Below are 16,785 nucleotides of genomic sequence, written 5' to 3' on the forward strand. Positions count from 1 at the left end.
GCTGGGGGGGCTGGAGAAGCTACAGCTATGTGGCTCGCACCGGCTACTGGGGACTGTCTAACTACATCGCTACACAATCTACTCTCCATGGTACTCTAAAAGGCTCATCCTCGCCTCCATCCTGGCAAATAAGCTACATTTAACACATGTATCGTTATCGCTAAAGGAGGCAGAAGGGTGACTGAACATCAAACACACTGAGCAGGAGAGAGCAGGGGAGTGAGAGGGAGAAGCCATCGTTAGCTGCTAATGCTAAATTGCTTTAGCTAACGGGTAGTGTGTAGCTCACAGTGGTTTTATCAACGAGTCGCTGAGACAAGGGGGTGTACGAGCGACAAGTCAAGATAGCACAACTATGAAAGCAACTCAGAATTAGCGTAAATGATTAGGATGTGAAAGGGTACAGTGAGAGACAAAGAGGAGAAGAGACCGATACAACACACAGTAGCTAACACCGGAAGTGACACAATACGCTCACCGCAATACGTCAGCACGTCAGCCATTTCTTTCTGTTAACCCCACCTCTAAAGGTATCTTGTCCAATCTATATAACCTTATTTCCAAACTGCACTGCTCTTCAGTGGCAACTATAAGAACTGCTTGGGAGCAAGACCTAAATTACACCTTTACAGAGGACACATGGGACTCGGTGCTTGATCGGATACACTCCTCTTCTATGTGTTCTTGACATGCACTTTTACAATTTAAAGTAGTGCATCGAATCCACATATCAAAAACCAAATTAGCGCAAATGTATCCTGATGTCGACACTACATGTGATAAATGTAAAGGCGCACCTGCCTCACTCTACCACATGTATTGGACATGTCCCTCTTTAGGTAACTTTTGGACATTGGTTTTCCATGCGTTATCAGATATCCTCCATCATCGAATTGAGCCCAATCCCTTGACTGGTATTTTTGGCATTGCTCCAGATTTGAACTTACATAAAGCTATGCTCAACTTTCTTGCTTTTGCCTCTTTACTAGCCCGACGAGCTATTTCACTTAAGTGGAAGGACCCAGCTCCTCCTTGCTGTTCACATTGGCTCAGAGACATGATATCCTGCATGAATCTAGAGAAGATTAGATACACTATTCGGGGATCAGAAAACAAATTCTACAGAATATGGCGCCCCTTCTTGGTATTTTATGAAAAACCTTCAACAATAATTTTTGAGTAGTATTTTTAAAATATATTTTGCATTGAAGAAATAATTGTCTGCATTCAGATTGAGCTCTATATCATCAAATCAGTAATGATTGGATGACTAATGTGAATAACAAAGACATAAATATTACATAAAAAAATCCTTTTAGCCCAGTATTAAGTGGAACATAGTAAATTAAGTTAAATGGAAACAGTCAAACACATATGCAGAAGCATTGACAATTGTATTGATTTAATATACACACATACATATATTAATAATATGCATTTTCATTAATATTTTATGCCAGTGACAGTATTCGACCAACACTCACAAAGCACTGCTCAATAGCCATGAATCTATGAATGAAATTAAAATATGAAACCTTTATTTGCAGTGTCAAATCACATTGAACACATGAACAACACACAACAATACAATGCTTAATCACAGAATGTCAGTGCCTGTGTTGTGCATCAATAGCTCTCACACACTAAAATCACATAGATCAACATGTAAATATACATCCTCTCAATTATTTCGCATCAGTTTTAGAAACCAGCCAGCATCAAGGTCCACACTTTCCTGACACACAAACACACACACACATTTTTTACAAACACGAATCCAAACATGCTGCAGAAATGCACAATTCCCCATGCTCTCAGTGACACACAATGCAACAATTAGTTTGCAAAAATGTACCCACTTCCCGGTGATGGTAAAGTAGTTGACTACAGCTGCTCTACAGTTTTTTCCATTTTCATTATTTTATTTTCATCCTACTACATTTATTTTATAATGCTTGTGCTGTTAAGATTTCACACTATGTACCTACTGACACATAGACTTATATTTTGTTGATGCTTATGTACATATCTACATACTTAATTTAACACTTCATAGCATATTTCATTAATTCCCTCAAGCATATCACACATTATCTAATGGATCTGAAATCCTTGATTGATTTTCTTCATTTGGTCAAGAGACTAACCTCAGTCTCAGACAGGGATCAATTAGCTATCAGTGCGACATGTGTATAGTAGCCGCCTAGCTCAGGATTTGTGTATGCTCCGCAGTGATGTGCATCATATAGAAGTCAACCTGATAAACCCCCAGGGGCCGCCATGTTGTGCAGTTATAAATATTGCCATGGAAACGGTTGCTTCTTAAAAATCTTCTTTGATGATTGATGTGGCGGCAACCATCAAAGGGATTGCTGGCCTGCAAATCCTTATCAAATCCAATCAAAGAACCAAAAACTCTAGACATTAAAGGATATTTCTTTGGTCCTCTGAACTACCAAACATAAATAACAAGTTCCCTTGCTTCAAGTTATTAGCTTGTGAAAATAACAGACCGTCAACTGAGAAGACCACAGTCCTCATTAGTGAAGACAACAATCCTGCCTACGGAGACAACCGCTGATTTGTTCAGTAAAAATTCATCAAGAAGACACTGCTCTCATAACTACAAATCCCCCTTTACCAAAATGGAAATCCTGGTAAGAATTATTTTTTTTTAGAAATGTATGTTCAGGTTGTGTTGAGTGGACTTTTAATAATGAATTCCATGTTTCTATTTTTCAGGCATGTGGAACAATGCAGTCTGAGATTAAGGCTCTGAAAGAGAAGCTCAAACAGAACGATGAGCTTCTGATTCGGGAGAAGGAGAAAATGACAGCTCACTCTAAAGCCCACAATGGCAAACTGGCAGTACAAAGCAACAAGGTGAAGGCTCTGGATAAGGACAATGTGGCTCTGAAGGAGAAGGTGGCCCTTTTGAAAAGGTATTTGAGCAGGGTTGAGCTTGTGGTGACAGAGATGGAGGAAAGGCAAGCTCACAGCCAAAAGATTGACTCCATGGACAAGGAGACTCAAACCAGCGATCTGCTTCAGGATGAGAATAATGCTCTTCAAGAAGAGCTGATGAAGCTCAGAGCTTCTTATCATGAGGTCTGTCTGAATCAGACTACCAACCAGGAGAAGTTCGCCTGAGCTCCAGGAGGAGAAGCAGGAAAAGAACGTTCTCCAAGAAGAGCTGATGAAGCTCAGAGATTCTTATCATGAGGTCTGTCAAAATCAGACTACCAACCAGGAGAAGTTCAACACTGAGCTCCAGGAGAAGAAGGTTCTCCAAGAAGAGCTGATGAAGCTCAAAGCTTCTTACAATGTGGTCTGCCACTGTCATGAAGCTGATGTTTCCAGTCGGGAGCTCAATGGAGAGAGTAAGGATGATGTCACTGAGGAGAAGTCTCTCTCCAGTGTTCTCCCTGAGAAACCAAAGAAGACTTCACTCTGGAAGAGAATCCGCCACGCTCTGGGGTTGAGAAAACCACAGTGTTGGAAGTAGTCAGCAGCGCCCATCCAACAGCACCTGAGCTGACCTTACCCAGTGTTGTAATGTAACGAAGTACAAATACTTCTTTACATTTCTACTTAAGTAGAAATTTCACATATCTGTCCTTTACTTTGTTATTTTTATTTCTGACAACTTTCACTTTTACTCCACTATATTTCCTAAGTAAAATGTGTACTTTTACTCCAAGACATTTCTCCTAACCATCTTCGTTACTCATTACTACAAATTAAAATCAGAAGAAATTTGAGTTGGTGACGTAATGCCGTAAACTTTTTGTGGTATATACGTGTGACTGCAATATATATTATGCCAGTGGTTGGCAGTGTCACTCGATGTACCCCATGAAGAAGAGAGTGACTGTGACTGGTACCTGAATAAGAAAGAGTGAAGTTTGTTCCTCTGAATTAGCTTCCAGCAGGCCTGCCTGGAGCAGACTGCTAAAACCTTCCAAAGGCAGTGACGCGAGAGCCTGCCTAAGAACTTCAGCACAATTGGCCACGACACAAGGTCTGACCAGCAGATGCACAACAGGAGCCACAAACCAACAAGACCACTTCACTCGACTTCAAACAGCACATCCAAAAAGGAACTTTCCCTCTTTTTCATGGACGGGTAACACAACTGGGCTCTATTATTACGCTAGGCTATGCAAAGGACTGTTTAGTCCTATTTCTATTTCATGTGATGTTTATAAGTTTGAATTGTGTTGTTGTGATATTTGGTAATATGTTATTTGAAAGTTAATGTTAGTTCTGTTATACTGATCAGTTTCTTTGCATGCATCTAACTACTTTCTTTAACCTGGCACCAACACCTCACAAACTCATTTCCACAAACTTAACACATACATGTGATCTCAGCCACATGGTCTCAAAACTCCATCTTCATTAATGTTGCATAAGTGTGAATTTTGCCAACCTCTTTTTTTTTTTTTTTTTTTTTTTTTAATATACTTTATTTTTCGTTTTACATATGAGCATAAAACAACAAACAAGTAAACAAAAGAGTGCTAGGACACGACAGTACACACATTTGGAAGCAGGTATAAAGAAGTTAAGCATAGGTGCAGTACAAAATACAGATATTTCTCGCTTTTGATTGGAATGGAGTGAGATAGAATCAGGAGTCTTTATGTTTGTAGCGATCCCATTTTTTCCAGTATTCCTCTCCTTTATCCTTTTGAAGCCGCAGCACAAAAGTCAAATTCTCCATTGCCTGGATGGAGTTTATAATGTTTGTTAAGAGTCTCATGGTAGGAGGATTCTTCTGGAGCCGGCATTTAGTAATTGCTTTTTTACTTGCAACCATGAAAATCTTCATTAGGTATGTGTCTCCATTACTGAGACCTTCAGGGAGTTCTCCAAGATATAAACAGCTAAAAGAAAAGTCAAATATTATGTCCAGAGTTTCCACAATTAACTCTCTCACTCCCCTCCAAAAAGGCAGAATACAAGGACAAGACCAAAAGACATGAACACAATCTGCAGAAATCCCGCCACACTCCCTCCAGCAGGAGACCTGCGTACTGCTAAATTTTGATGTCTGGTTAGGGGTAATAAAAAATCTCATCAAATTCTTCCAACAGAAATCTCGCCAGAAATAAGAGTTTGTGGAAGTGGATTGATTTTTCCAAATTTGAAGCCACGTTTCTTCTAGAATTACTATATTAGCTTCTTTTTCCCAGCGTTGTCTAATATAATCTGTTGAGATTTTATTCAATAAAGTAAAGCTTTTGTATAGTTTTCCAGTGATACCTTTAGTACTTTTGGAATCATAAGCATCTATAAAAATTTTAATTATTTTCGAGGGTTCAGTTAAATTAGGGGTCTTTATTGTTTCCAGAAAAAAGTGGCGGATCTGTAAGTAACGATAAAAATCTTCTTCACCCAACTCATAAGATTTACGCAAATCCTCAAAAGATTTTAGGTTTCCGTTCTTTATTATCCTACAGAAGGAGGTGATTCCTCGCTTAGTCCATTGTTTGTACCTATGGTCCTGTAAAGCTGGAGGGAAGTATGGATGGAATGCAGGCCAGCTCAACACTCCAATCTCTCTACAGAGCTGATATTTCTTTACTACATCTGACCACATCTTCAGAGAGAAACTAGTACAATGATTATGTAGCTGGTGAACATCACTAAACCTACCAGGGCAACCCAGAACTGACTGGATAGGTATTTCAATTAAAGATAGCTCAATATCTTTCCACCTAGCCTCATAAGATGGGTTACACCAACATACAAGATACCTCAGCTGAGCTGACAGATAGTAATCTTTAAGACAAGGCAGGGCCACGCCACCCCTCTCCCCCGGCTGTTGTAAAGTTGAGTATCTCACCCTTGGTCGTTTGTTGTTCCAAATAAATCTTGAGAAATGTTTATCCCACTCTCTGAATTGTTTTGCAGGAACCTCTATTGGAAGTGCTGAAAATAAGTATAATAGTCTTGGGAGAATATTCATTTTGATTGTCCGAATCCTACTGCCGAGGTCGAGGGGGAGCAAGCTCCACCTGCCCAGATCATCATATATTTTCTTATTTATCTGTTTATAATTAACATCATATAGTTGTGAAAGGTCTTTTGTCAATGAGACACCAAGATATTTAAGTTGTGATTGGTGCCAATTAAATTGGTGCCTGCCCATCAATTGCTTTGAGGGCTTAAAACGGAAGGTCAAGACTTGGGTTTTTTGTACGTTCAGTGTATAACCAGAGTATTGCCCATACGTTCCCAGGATGTTCATAAGCAATGGGATACCAGATTCAGGATTTTTAATTGTGACAAGGACGTCGTCCGCATATAAAAAAATTTTGTTCTGTACACTTCCCACATCTATACCCACCAGAGCCGTCTCCTCTCTGATAACCTGGGCAAGGGGCTCGATAAAAAAATTAAAAAGTAATGGACTTAATGGGCAACCTTGCCTACATCCTCGTTGTAGCATTATTTGATTCGAAAGGCTCCCATTAATTTTTATCCTCGCTGTTGGGGAGGAGTACAGCATTCTTATGCATTGTATAAATGAATCACTAAAACTAAATCTTTCCATAACTTGAAATAAGAAATCCCATCCTACCGAATCAAATGCCTTCTCGGCGTCTAGGCTGAGAAGGACTGCGCTTGATGTTCCTTTTGAAATTTGATTAATAATGTTTATGGCTCTTCTAATATTATCGTGTGTTTGCCTATTACTTATAAAACCTGTTTGGTCCTCATCTATCAAGGAAGGCAATATTGTGTTTAATCTTTTAGCCAATATAGCTGCATATAGTTTATAGTCTATGTTTAAGACACTTATTGGTCTATACCCTTTGCAGTCCATTTTGTCTTTTCCCTCCTTTGGTATTACTGAAATAAATGCCTCGCTCCATGATGGCGGGAGAGCCCCACCCCTGAGAGTGTAGTTGAAGGAAGCCTTCAATAAAGGAACCAAGAATTCTTTCATGCACTTATACCATTCCGGAGGAAATCCGTCACAGCCTGGTGATTTATTGGCTCTAAGATTTGAGATTCCATTATCTATTTCCTCGGTTGAGATTTCACAAATTAACTCCTCGTTTTGATTTTTACCTATTGAGGGGAGATCTAAAGAAGAGAGAAATGTTTGAATTGTAGGTCTGTCTGATTTGTCTGGCTGTGTATATAGTAATCTGTAATATTTTTCGAATGCACTCTGAATTTCCTCTAATTTAGTAGTTACCTTATTTGTGATAGGATCCCTAATTTTGTGGATTGAGTTTTCTGCTTGCTGTTTTCTAATTCTCCATGCAAGTATTTTAGACGCTTTAGGCCCTGCCTCATAATATCGCTGTCTTAGGAATTTCATTTTTTTTTTCAATTTCCTCACTAAGAATTTTGTCTATCTCCTGCTGAACAGGCCTCATTTGCTCACGTAAAGAGGGGTCGTTGTTAGTAGTATGAAGTAGCTCAAGATTTTTTAATTGCTTCTGCAAGTCTGACAGCTTTTTATCTCTGATCTTTTTTAGCCTAGCACACTTAGCTAGGATTTTTCCTCTAAGAAATGCTTTTGCTGCATCCCATAGAATTGCAGGACTGACTTCTCCATTATCATTATGTTCTAAATAAGTTTCTACTTCCTTGGCCATTTCGGTTTTAAATGAATTACTATTTAATAAACCAGTATTCAGCCTCCATAAAGTAGTTTTAGGATTTCTATCTAAAGTAAGTTTCAAAGTTAAGCCTGAGTGATCAGAAATATCTCTCTGTCCAATTGTGCAATATTTCACTGTGGCGTTCGACCACGCCACGGGGTTCCCCTCACGACAGCCAGAGACAAACCAGTCCAACCATTTCTTGTTCAGCATCTCTTTATTAACGTGAAACTGAAACTTACAGAACATTAACTTAAAGGGTCCAGCACTTTCTGCTGGACCGTCAGCTTCAGTCTCTCTTCCCCAGTGTGTGTCCTCAGTGTACTGTGCGTTCTTAGTGCGTTCTGTGCGTTCTTCCCGAGGCAGCTCTGCTGCCTCCTTTTAAAGTCTGAGGATCAATCAGCTAACAGCTCTCACCTGTGCTGATTGATCCTCTGTGGTGCAGGTGAAGGTGCTCTCTCCGCCCCTTCACCTCCACATACCCCCACCGTCAAATTCAGGTCCGGGAGCTATCCGGCCTGAACTACTCCCCCCCCTCCCCTCCGGCCAGGGGAGGAACCCAGCCCACCGACTGAGGCGCTCGGGGGGTCGAGCAGATGGGCGTCGCGGGACGCGGCATCTCTCAGGCGGCCTGGAAGGTGGGCGCCGCCGCACGGGCACCTTGGACCCCGGAGCAGGTGGGCGCCGCCGCACAGGCACCTTGGACCCCGGAACAGTGGTGCGCCGCAGTCCGGGAGACCCACCCATCGACGCCGGGTCCGCCGGTGTCAGCTTCCCTGCCGACCGAGGCACCGGAACCGAAGGTCTCGGCTTCCCCGCCGACCTCAGCGCTGGACCCGGAGACGTCAGCTTCCCCGCTGATCGGGGCGCAGGAAGAGGAGCAGGACCCGGAGGTGTCGGCTTCCCCGCTGACCAGGGCGCAGGAAGAGGAGCAGGACCCGGAGGTGTCGGCTTCCCCGCCGACCTAGGCACCGGAACCGGAGGTCTCGGCTTCCCCACCGACCTCAGCGCTGGAACCGGAGGCGTCAGCTTCCCCGCTGACCCTGGAGCCGGACCCATCGGCTTCACCGCCGATCGGGGACCAGCGCTCCCCGCCCTCTCCAGCTCGGGGTCGCAGGTGAGCCGCTCAAGCCTCATCCTCAGCCTCAGGATCTCCTCCGTCTGCCTCTGCGTCTGCCTCTGCGTCTGCCTCAGGATCTCCATCGTCTTTGCCCACTCCATGTGTCTGGCTGTGTGAGGTCCCTGTTCAGGCGCCAGTGTGGCGTTCGACCACGCCACGGGGTTCCCCTCACGACAGCCAGAGACAAACCAGTCCAACCATTTCTTGTTCAGCATCTCTTTATTAACGTGAAACTGAAACTTACAGAACATTAACTTAAAGGGTCCAGCACTTTCTGCTTCAGTCGCTCTTCCCCATTGTGTGTCCTCAGTGTCCTGTGCGTTCTTAGTGCGTTCTTAGTGCGTTCTGTGCGTTCTTCCCGAGGCAGCTCTGCTGCCTCCTTTTAAAGTCTGAGGATCAATCAGCTAACAGCTCTCACCTGTGCTGATTGATCCTCTGTGGTGCAGGTGAAGGTGCTCTCTCCGCCCCTTCACCTCCACATTCACCTTATGGAAATCTCTGCTAAACATGAAGATATAATCGATTCTAGAGTATATATTATGCCTTGCAGAGTAAAAGGTAAAATCACTATCGTGTTTGTGTAAATGTCTCCAAATATCGATTAGTCCAAGGTCTTGAAGAATTTTATTTATTTGTTTTTCTAAGAGATTCTTTCTTCTCACTCGATTTGTTGTGTCTAATTTAGGATTAAGAAGTAAATTAAAGTCCCCTGCACATAGACATGTGCCACATGTTTCTGCAGCAATGAGGTTAAATACCTCCCTGAAGAAAGAGATGTTGCTACCAGGGGGTGCATACACGTTACACAAAGTAACTTCTTCCTGCTCTATTTTCCCCTTGACTAGGACAAATCTACCCTCTTTGTCTTTATGTTCTGCGATCAATTAAAAAAAAACAGAATTTGGAATGAGAATGGCTACTCCCCTTTTCTTTCCTGTCCTGTGTGAGGAGAAAAAGGTATTTCTATATCCAATTTTCTTAAATTTCTCATGTTCTATAGCAGAGAGATGCGTTTCCTGCAGAAAAACTATATTAATTTTTTCTCGTTTCAACTTTGCAACTATTTTGCTCCTTTTGATGGGATTGTTTATGCCATTCACATTCCAAGACTGTATATTATAATACTGCATTCACATTAGTCACCATAAATATGTTTTCTTGTACCTTTAAGAATTCAGTCAAAGCCCTCACAACACAAACAACACAAGATATAACATTCACTAAACATGTGATAAACTTACAGAACAGGTCTTCCAGTTCGGAGGTTCTCCTGAAACCTCTTTAGGTTGAGGGGGGAATGCCACTAAGTGGGGCCCCTCAGCAGTACTTAGGAAATAAAATATGAGAAAATAGAAACACTGAAAAAACTGGTGGCCTATTATGAAGGTCAGCTGCATCGAACCATTGCTATACTAACTTATATTTAAGGGAGGTCACAGGTTCCACATGAGTCTTTACTGTGGCTTTATGTTTATAGCTTCTTTAGCTTATTGTAACATTAAATTAAGGTATCGATTGCTTAAGAACCATTAACTTACAGGTGGAGATAGAATAACATATCTCTATGAGGGAGGGGTGGAGAAAGTTACTCATCCATTATTATGGCATCCTGGCTGGCTGGCCTCCGGAACACCTTCAACTTCTCGCGTGCGCTCTCCTGACAGTTATGCGCGTTCCCTGCTCGCTGAGTCCCTGCTGTACTCCACGGTAGAAGTTTGTTGATGGACTCCACGGTGATGTCTTTGGATCTTCTTAACGATAGCGGACCCACTGTGAATCCACGTCTCTTTAAATCCTCCGCGGCATCCTCGGCGTTGCTGTACGTCACCGTGCCTGAATCGAAGTGCACGCGCATCCTCGTCAGCGGAGTTTGGAAGCGGATCCTTTTTTCTTGAGCGCTTTTTTGATGGGAGTGTACTCTTTCCTCCTCTGCTGTACATTCTCGGCGTAATCGTGGTCAAAGTACACTCGCTTTTCTTGAACACAGATGGGTTTCTTCCACGCAGCATGGAGGATTTTCTCCTTAATATTAAACTGTAGGAACCGTAGCACTGTAGAGCGCGGGGGCGCGCCCACAGGTGGCTGTGGGCCGAGCGACCTGTGTGCTCTCTCGATTCCCAAACTCCCCTCTCCGCGGAGGCCCACGTTGTCCCCCAGTTCAGTCAGAATCATATGTTCCACATACCGTAGCATAGAAGAGCCCTCTGCGTTTTCGGGGATGCCATAAATCCTTATGTTGTTACGCCGTGAGCGCCCTTCCAAGTCCGTTATCTTCTCCTGGAGAGACTTTTGATTGTCAAGCAGTTGAATAAGAGTGTCTTTAACGCCAATGTCCCATTTCTCCCTCCCTGTCAAGTTCTTCTCAATTTCTCCCAGTCGTTCCGCCACCTCCTCTATTTTGCCAGTAGCGGCACTCACTTGTTGGTTGATTTCGGTGGTCAGCTCGTCCAGTTGCATTTTCATGTCTTCTTTAAGACTTGTTCTTACTTGCGACAGTTCTTTTTTCATTTCTGATTTAAGATCCCGCATTCCGGCGGCTACCACCTCACTCACCACTCTCCTCAGGGAGCTGAGTGTGGCAGGTGCAGTCTCATCCTCCGTGTCGTCGCCATTTTCACTGCGAGTTTCACTACTGCTAGCATTGCCGTTGTTTCGGGTTTCTCGGTCGGTTCGATTCTGATACCTGGCTCCCTCCTTTTTCTTTTTACCCCCATCCATCATTCTTTGAGTTTAACTCACTTTAGCCGTGTTAAGAATTTGAATTACGGGGTATTATTTATGTCGATGCAGGAGCTCCTTTCTATGCTGCCATTCTAGTTGCCGGGCCACCGGAAGTCCGAATTTTGCCAACCTCTACACTGTCAAGAACTCCATATCCTTCAACTTTGCTAGCTATTGATGTGGTAATTTTGGTTATAGTTATTTATTTAATTATTAATCAGAGTTCCAAATTTGTAGTCATTAAGACTTATTTCTTAAATTGGCTATCTTTTCCCTTCCTTTGAAGGGTGGTGTCCCGATTTATCCTTTATCAGTTTAATATTAATATTTTTAATATTAATATTTAATATTTCTCTGATAGCCACATTTATTGAATGCCCAAAAGCACACCATTTAATGGTGCCCCGCATGAAGGAAAGTACATAATCGTACCCCGCGCAAGGGAAAGTACATAATCACAACATTTTTGGTGCTCTGTGTGAGGCAAAGTCATGAATAATAACATTATTTTGACTCCTCGTGGAGCACAGCACAACAGTCAACGTTATTTAAGTGATCGCTGCTGATGACGACCTCTCCATCTCCTCTTTAGTCGCATCCATTTTTTTCGCCTAAATATTGATTTATCCTCACCCAAAAGGCAGAGCATATTCTCCAGTCCCTGCAAAGGCTTTGTTCTCACATGTGAACTGGTCCACGCACCTCTCCAGCCAGCCACGTCAGATGAAGATTCAGAGAGACTGCATGGAGAGGACATTGTGATGGGAGAATCTCCAAGAGTAGTCACACCACTGGGGCTGTGAGGTGGCCACTTTTCCTCCTGTGGATGACTGCTCTTCAGGGTAGGACGATTTCTCTTCCAGGAGTCTTTGGAGCTATTATATATGGATTGTTGGACAGAGCTGGAATTAGTGATACTGTGGCTTAATTGTTCATTTCTTCTTTGTTCAACAGGCACAGCAGCAGTGCAGCACGGCTAATCTCCAATTGGGACATGATGTTGCAACTTATCACCTAACTAATACTATTTCCAATAATGTGACTATGCCACGGAAATAATTCAGAAAAGAAAGGAGTACGCGGGAATTAAGAAAGTTTTAAAAGAGAGAGGAATCCGTTTCTAGACACCTATGGCCAGAATGAGGATACACTGGGACACCGGCCCATGGCCATGGCAACAGGTAGGAAACAAAGAGGACACCGCAACACAAGCAAAACATAAACTACAGAAATACCGAGGAATGGACAAATAAAGTATGTAAGTGCATCTAAATGAATAAGTAAGTGAAAGATAACACATGTTAGACACTGAAGACAAATAGTCTAAGAGATTGTATATAGGTCTTCAGTCTTCACTGTTAGGACTGATCGGACGCTGTATGTGTGAGCTATAATGATCACTTCATTCCCAAAACACAGGCTCTCTAGTGGTTCCAAGAGTCTGTAAGAGTAGAGCAGGAGGTAGAACATTTAGCTATCAGGCTCCTCTCCGATGGAACCAGCTCCGACTCAGGGTTCGTGAGGCAGACACTGTCCCAGCATTTAAAGTAAAACTAAAAACCTTCCTCTTTGACAAAGCCTATAGTTAGGGCTGGATCAGGTGAGTCCTGAACCATCCCTTAGTTGTGCTGCTATAGGTTTAAACTGCTGGGGGAACTCCCATTATGCACTGAGCACTTCATCACTTCCCTCTGTCTCTCTGTCTCTCTGCCCCCCCACACCTGTTTATTTATTTATTTTAACATGTCATCATGTCAAAGTGTCACTTTGTCCTCCCATAGTCCCTCTGGCTCTTCTCTCTCTCTCGTTTCAGATAACTCTGGCACCGGGAATGCAGGACAACAACGACTACCATCACCATTGTTATCATTAATTACAATAACTCAGTAATTGATTAATATATATAATCCTGTTGTAGATCACTACATTGTTATTGTTATAGTCAGCCCTGATACTGATGGTGCCCAATTGTTCCCGGTCTCTCTCTCTCCACCTCATCTCTCTCTTCTCTCCCCCGCTTTCCACCCATCTCTCCTTTCCTCCCCCCTTACTTTTCTTTCCTCACCCCAACCGGTCGAGGCAGATGACCGCCCACATTGAGCTTGGTTCTGCCAGAGGTTTCTCCCTGTTAATGAGGGAGTTTTTCCTCCCCACAGTGCTTACTCATTGTGGGAACGGTTGGGTTTCTCTACGTTAATATTGTTTTAAGGTCTTGACTTTTAAATGTAAAGTGCCTTGAGAATATGTAAATTATGAATTGGCGCTATATAAAAAAAATTGAATTGAATTGAATTAATGAGACAGATGCTCAAGAGAATCTGGATAACAAGAATGGACCTCACTAAGGAGGGGCCCCCATATTTCATCTGAATTTCCCCTCAACCCACGGGGGAAACGTGGGGGCAAGTGCCTACTGTTGTATTCTTAGTTCAATTTTTTTTTTATTGCTGAGTTGCTCAATGTTCTTTTGGCTATTGTTTGTTCTCATGGTATATAATATATATATATATATATATATATATATATATATATATATATATATATATATATATCATGGAGTATAATGCCATTTTCCAAAGCTATAAATGAACAGCATATCGTTAGTGTTGTTAAATGTTAATGGGTTAAATAATCCAATTAAAAGGACTAAGATTATTTTGAAAATGAGAAAACTTAAGGCTCAAGTTATCTTCATGCAGGAAACACACCTTTCCCAGGAAGAGCATGAAAAGCTGAAGAAATTTGGTTTTAGAAACACCTATTACAGTACTTGTAAACAAAGCAACAAAAGAGGTGTGGCAATACTTATACAAAACTCAACTAAATTTGAATGTCTAAAAGAAATCAAGGATACAGAAGGACAATATATTATAGTGAAGGGGAAACTAGAGGAAGAGATGGTTACGTTAATTAATGTATATGCCCCTCCAGAGAGTACTAAACAATTCTTTAAATCATTATTCCCAGTCATGGCCTTAAAATCTGAAGGTATAGTGATATGTGCTGGTGATTTTAATATGATAATGGATCATAGGGTAGACACAACAAGTATAAAAAGAAATAAGACACATATATCTAAATTTGTAAACATGTCATTAAAGGAACATGGACTGGTTGATGTATGGCGTGAACTGCATCCGAAGGAAAAAGACTATACACATTACTTTACTTTATATAACACCCCTCGCCCGGGGAGTAACTCAATGTAGAACCGCCACTGCCCTTAAGGAAGGTAGATTGCCACCCTCATGTAATGAAGCAATCATATCTGTAATCTCCAAGGAGGGTAAAGACACAGAATATTGTAACAATTACAGACCCATTTCTATGCTCAATGTAGATTACAACATATACACATCCATTATAGCAAGGAGATATCCGAATTTCATGACAGAATTAATTGACGAGGACCAAACTGGATTTACTACAGGACGACAAACATTAGCTAACATAAGAAGGACCCTGCAAATAGTAAACTCGATACAAATGAAGGAAACTAAGGCTATATTGCTGAGTCTTGATGGCGAAAAGGCTTTCGATGGTGTAAATTGGATATTTGTATATTTAACATTAGAATGTTTTGGATTTAACAAAGAAGCCATTAAATGCATCAATACAATATACCAGAATCCTATAGCTAGAATAAAAATTAATGGTAGTCTAACAAAAAGCATAAAGCTACAGAGGGGAACACGCCAAGGATGTTGCCTGTCCCCTCTCCTCTTTGCAGGCTATAAGACAGTGTGAGGAAATAAAGGGAATACATATTAAAAAACAAAAACATGTAATAAGTCTGTTTGCAGACGATGTAATAATATATTTAGAAAGACCTGATACAAGCCTAACACATTTAAGTATATAAGTATATACAGAGACTACTCATTATATAAAACAAATGTGAATAAAACACAGATTCTGGCTTTTAATTATACCCCTTCCCAAGAAATTACAAATGCTTATAAATGGAAATGGAACTCAGAAAGCATAAAATATCTTGGGGTAACCCTAACAAAACAGATAAGCCATCGTCAGAAGATAATTCCAGCCATGTTTTCATTGTGATCAGATTCATATACAAATTAAGAGGATATTGAGAAATGGTCGACCATTTCACTGGAGTTCAGTTCAAAGATTGACATTATTAAAATGAACATTTTCCTGAGGCTGTTGTATTTCTTCCAATCCCTTACTGTCAAGATACCGTTAGAAAGATTTAAAACCTGGGACAAAATGATATCGAGGTTCATTTGGAGTGGTAAAAAACCAAGAATAAAATATAGCACGCTACAACTGGCTAAGAATCGGGGGGGTATGGCACTCCCAAATTTAAAGGATTATTATGAGGCAGCACAACTTGGTCAAGTGGTGTGACAAGCATTATAACTCCAAATGGAAAGAGATTGAGATGAGGGTGGCTAACAAACCAGTGCAATCCCTTTTGGGCAACATTACATTGATAAAAACTACTAAAAGGTTCAATAGATCCAATAACCTCCCACACACTGACTATCTTTGCTGATTTCAATAAAAGGCATAGATTGGAAAAGAAAGTGAGATTGTTGAGCTGGATTGCATATGATGAAAGATTCAAGCCAAACTTGAGTGACCTGACATACAGGAACTGGGAGAGGAAGGGAATCACTGCCATGTGTACAATACTAAAGAATGGAAACATAATGTCTTTTCAGGACCTTAGAGAAATGTATGGATTAAAAAATTAGGATTTTTTTTAGATAACTACAGCTAAGGGATTATATTATAAGGGAAATAGGGAGCGCAAAAATATTAAACGGAGTGATAGATGTACAAATGCGAATATATAATGGGTCAAAAATCAAGGTGGTATCTGTGTTATATAAAAACCTCAGAGACTGTACGAGTGCTTCAACTGATTACATTAGGGCTAGATGGGAGACAGAGCTGGTCCTGCAGTCAGGCCCCCAGTTCAGCCAGGCAGGGCCTCACAACCAGACACAGGTTAGGTACTAACTATAGGTTAGAGAGCAATTCAGAGGAACTTTATCAATACCTGTATCAAGAAAGATACTTATTAATGGAGGAGGTCGTAATTCATGATTACTCAGAGTAGTGAACCTGACTGAGTATAGAGACTTATTATAATGGCCCAGTAAAGTATATGAGTTGCTTATGGACGAGGCAGTTATGTGATCCTGTAAGATAACTATAGAATAGATGTTTTTATTTGTATCTGAAAGAACATAGTTCCAAAGAAATCAGGTGTAATCATGACAGTGGATGTATAGTATATAGTATATAGAAGCATAGGAAGTGTCCATATCTCCATTTAGCTCAAAATCA

At 41.3% G+C, this 16,785-nt stretch overlaps 1 protein-coding gene across 1 annotated transcript; it reads left to right on the forward strand.

Annotated features, from left to right (window-relative positions):
* Nucleotides 1-2,490: 2,490 nt before the first annotated feature.
* Nucleotides 2,491-5,892, forward strand: LOC138411930 (golgin subfamily A member 4-like). The gene is made up of 3 exons (XM_069533573.1): nt 2,491-2,657; nt 2,743-4,126; nt 4,957-5,892. Exons 1-2 carry the CDS (start codon nt 2,646-2,648, stop codon nt 3,148-3,150), a joined length of 420 nt encoding a protein of 139 aa, XP_069389674.1. The 5' UTR covers nt 2,491-2,645; the 3' UTR covers nt 3,151-4,126; nt 4,957-5,892.
* Nucleotides 5,893-16,785: the final 10,893 nt, after the last annotated feature.

The sequence above is a fragment of the Paralichthys olivaceus genome, chromosome 10 (genome assembly GCF_024713975.1).
Source record: "Paralichthys olivaceus isolate ysfri-2021 chromosome 10, ASM2471397v2, whole genome shotgun sequence".
Classification (NCBI taxonomy): domain Eukaryota; kingdom Metazoa; phylum Chordata; class Actinopteri; order Pleuronectiformes; family Paralichthyidae; genus Paralichthys; species Paralichthys olivaceus.